The 3,772-nt window shown below is 49.9% G+C and overlaps 1 protein-coding gene across 1 annotated transcript; it reads left to right on the top strand.

Annotated features, from left to right (window-relative positions):
- The first annotated feature begins 1,318 nt into the window (after nucleotides 1–1,318).
- On the top strand, nucleotides 1,319–2,595 carry LOC116381556 (urotensin-2 receptor). The gene has a single exon (XM_031843805.1). The coding sequence runs from the start codon at nucleotides 1,489–1,491 to the stop codon at nucleotides 2,572–2,574; it is 1,086 nt and encodes a 361-aa protein (XP_031699665.1). The 5' UTR covers nucleotides 1,319–1,488; the 3' UTR covers nucleotides 2,575–2,595.
- The last annotated feature ends 1,177 nt before the right edge of the window (nucleotides 2,596–3,772 follow it).

Raw genomic sequence — 3,772 nt, 5'->3', positions numbered from 1 at the left:
CTCTCTCTCTCTCTCTCTCCACAATCTGCGTTGCATTAAGATTCATATTGATCAGACTCTTACTGTCCGTAAGAATCTGCCTGACAAGTGCAGAGCTGTGCAACATCAAAGGAAGTACACGTGCCCTGACCAATCAGGGCACGTGTACCTGCTGTACAGGAACTCTTGTCCTGAAGCAACTGATTCAGTCATTTATCTGGGAAGAGGAGTGTGTGTGTGTGTGTGTGTTTTGAGTAGGAGAGGGGATGTGACATGCAACTGACAGACATTACAGCAACAAAGTACAGTGGGTGTCACTTTGTTAACTGCCACTTTGCCTTTTTGTCCACTGCACTTGCAGTATAACATGAACCAACTAATGAGTGATACATTTGTGGCTCCGGTGCTGCTCTGCCCATGAGCTGAAACTCTAACTGTGATTGATGCACACACACATGCACAGAGTGCCTCAGAGTCTATTTCTTTTTTGGCTTTGAGGATGGATGGTACAGTATCCTAGTCCATCCAGGAGATCAGTCACCCGAGGATGGATAGAGTCTGAGGACACCGCTGTCTGGGAGAGATTATTGGCTCGTGATTACTGGCTCAGAACATCCTCATCGATTAAAGAAGACAAGAGGGGCTGCATGAGAGCTCACTGAAATGAAAAAAAAAAACAATAATCCCCCCTACCCAATAATATTGGGTAGGGGGAGGGGGGGTGGATATACTGTTGGTGTTGTCTGTGTGGAAATATTCAAACAACATGCATGCCTCTCCTTCCCTGTTCATACCCAATAGGTCTGATGTCAGAGTGCCTGGTTTATTGAAATGCTCACGCACGAGGAAATATTCGGGACATTAATTGGATCTGGTCTGTGGCACGAGAGTCAGGAGCTCTCGGTTTGTGCGCGCTCTCACGGTGCGCGCGTGTGCGCACGTGGTCAGTGCAAGAAGGACGGATTCATTATCAACTCGTCGTTATCAGTCTGGGGAAAATGCACGTTGGAGATTAATTTGGGAGATGACTAGAGCCATTTGTTTATTTAGTTTTTATGTTTTTGGAATCATGAACGCTGCAAATCTGCGCGTAAAAGTGACTCCCGCCGCTGCTGCTGTGGCATCAGGTGCACACTCGGTGCTTACCAAACTTCTTTTTTTTTTGCTGTTCATATTCACATCCCCCCCCTCCGCACATACACATTCATATTTATTCCTTATTAAACCACGCGGAGACCAGGTGCACGTTGCACCCATCATACGGCTGAATATCACGGTCCATATATTTTTTCCTGATATCAGATCTTCAGAGTGAGTGTCCTCCGGTGGTGACGTCAGGAGCAAAGAGCAGCAGGCAGAGAGCAGGAGAGGCGGAAAAAAAATCAAAGAGGACGCAACCTGTGCCACCGGCGCGCATCTTTTCCCCAAACTTCTCCGGCACCGTCCGAGAGCACGGAGCAGCAGCAACAACAATAAATAAACACACACACGGAGATCATCTAGCGAGCGATGAATAACAAGTCTGTCAGTTTGAACGCGAGTCCGCCGCCGCTGGACGGCGGCTCCGGGACCGTGGACCACGAGCTCGTCATCACCTCCACTTTCGGTACGCTCCTGTCCATCGTCTACATCCTCGGGGTGTCGGGGAACGTGTACACGCTGGTGGTGATGTGCCACTCGATCCGCTTCGCCACCTCCATGTACATCTCCATCATCAACCTGGCTCTGGCGGACCTGCTCTACCTCTCCACCATCCCGTTCGTGGTGTCCACCTACTTCCTGAAGGACTGGTACTTCGGGGACGTGGGCTGCCGCATCCTGCTCAGCCTGGACCTCCTCACCATGCACGCCAGCATCTTCACGCTCACCGTCATGTGCACGGAGCGCTACCTGGCCGTGACCAAGCCGCTGGACACGGTGAGGCGCTCCAAGAGTTACCGCAAAGCCCTGGCGTGGGGCGTCTGGCTGCTCTCGCTGGTGCTCACCGTGCCCATGATGGTGATGGTCGCCCAGACCACTAAGGACACGCCGGACGGGGGTGTGAAGAGGATGTGCGCGCCGACTTGGGCGCCCCTGGTTTACAAAGTGTACCTGACTGTCCTGTTCGGCACCAGCATCATGGCGCCGGGGCTCGTCATCGGATACCTGTACGTGAAGTTGGCCCGCACTTACTTGGAGTCCCAGCGCAACTCCGCGATGAGCAGAAGTGGCAAGCGGTCCCCCAAGCAGAAGGTGCTGATCATGATCTTCACCATCGTGCTGGTGTTCTGGGCGTGCTTCCTGCCGTTCTGGATCTGGCAGCTGCTGTCGCTGTACCGCACCGAGCCCCTGAACCTGGCCTCGCAAACCCACACGTGCATCAACTACCTGGTGGCGAGCCTCACGTACAGCAACAGCTGCATCAACCCGTTCCTCTACACGCTGCTCACCAAGAACTACCGCGAGTACCTGAAGAACCGGCACCGGAGCTTCTACAGGTACACGTCGTCGTTCAAGCAGCGGCCGCCCAGCCTCTACTCGTGGGGGAGGTCGGCGTCCTCGAGCAATCAGTTCGAGTTCAACTCCGAGACGCTGGCGATGGGGACCCTGAAGTGAATTGCGAACCACGTGGGAGAGAGGAGAGAGCTTTTGGAGGCGCAATAGGTAAGTGTTGACCTAGCAGGCCGGCGCGCTTTCTCAACAGGGGCGTAAGTAGATACTGCTAGGCACCCCCCCCCCCTTTTTTTAGGGGGTGGCTTGGTTACAGTGATGCTATTTATTAAAATGCTGTGTTTGTAATATACCTATATACCTGGCAATAATATATTTGCATGATATATATTCCTAGGGGCAAAACCTCTCTCTGTAATGGTTTTCATTTTTTTTATAAAATAGCCTGTTGCAATCTTTAACAAAATTATATGCTTATTCTACATACGTTTTAAAAACTACGAACAAAGTATTTAAAGAAAAAAACAATCCAATTAAATGAACAATTTCTTATTATCTTTGGTATTTTTGTCATACAGATCCAATGATTGTTCTCGTCCAATGTCAAGTCTCTCTTTGATCATGTGACAAGACACAACGTGTCCCTATACGAGGGTTTGGCGTGATATCGTGAAAAGTTACTCCTCATTTAATGCCTGTTTCCCTCCGGAAAGTTCAGCAACACCTGTCAATTTCAGCTCGTTACCCGCGTACAGTATTTTCAAAATAAACTCCCGTCTTCACAGGAAACAACTCAGTTAGGTTCAGGCGAAAAAAAACCAGGAAAAGATCGTAATTTGGGTTCAAATAACTAGGGAAGTGACGTTACTGAAATACGCAAGTTACGTGACAAATACTGCTACGTTGACTTCTCATTTCACGCGGGGAAGAAACGGCGGGCTCCTGGGCGGAAGATTGTTTTCCTGGTTGACCCATCCACCCTCCACCACTACTGCTTGATTTCGTATGAATTACAGGTCATTTTCTTTCGTAGGTGTAGCTTCGAACGCTGGATGAGAACAGTCTGCGAGACAATACGATATACGGTATCTAGTTCAGGCTCCAAATCTGTGCCAAATGACGAGCCGAGCACATCTGTGAGCCGAGGGAGCGGTCAGTCATGCCTGTCAAACTTAAAAGAGGCCGGTAGGTAACTAGTGCTCGTCATTAGCCGTGTGCTCCGGGGCCCATCGTAGCCACCTCACGCCACTGTTTCTCACAGTTGATTATTTCTGTATGGATTATTTTCAAGCGAAGAGGCGTTTCTAGTCATCACAACATTCATTCTAGTTAGAGGAAAACTGACAGTTGTTTCCTCCATGCC

This window comes from Anarrhichthys ocellatus, unplaced genomic scaffold, assembly GCF_004355925.1.
Source record: "Anarrhichthys ocellatus isolate YVR2014 unplaced genomic scaffold, GSC_Weel_1.0 scaffold4, whole genome shotgun sequence".
Lineage (NCBI taxonomy): Eukaryota > Metazoa > Chordata > Actinopteri > Perciformes > Anarhichadidae > Anarrhichthys > Anarrhichthys ocellatus.
The sequence above is the reverse complement of the archived record's forward strand: the minus strand, read 5'-3'. Positions and strand labels throughout refer to the sequence as shown.

Excerpts from the sequence above, each read along its gene's own strand:
- LOC116381556 (XM_031843805.1), top strand. The coding sequence starts at position 1,489 with ATGAATAACAAGTCTGTCAGTTTGAACGCGAGTCCGCCGCCGCTGGAC.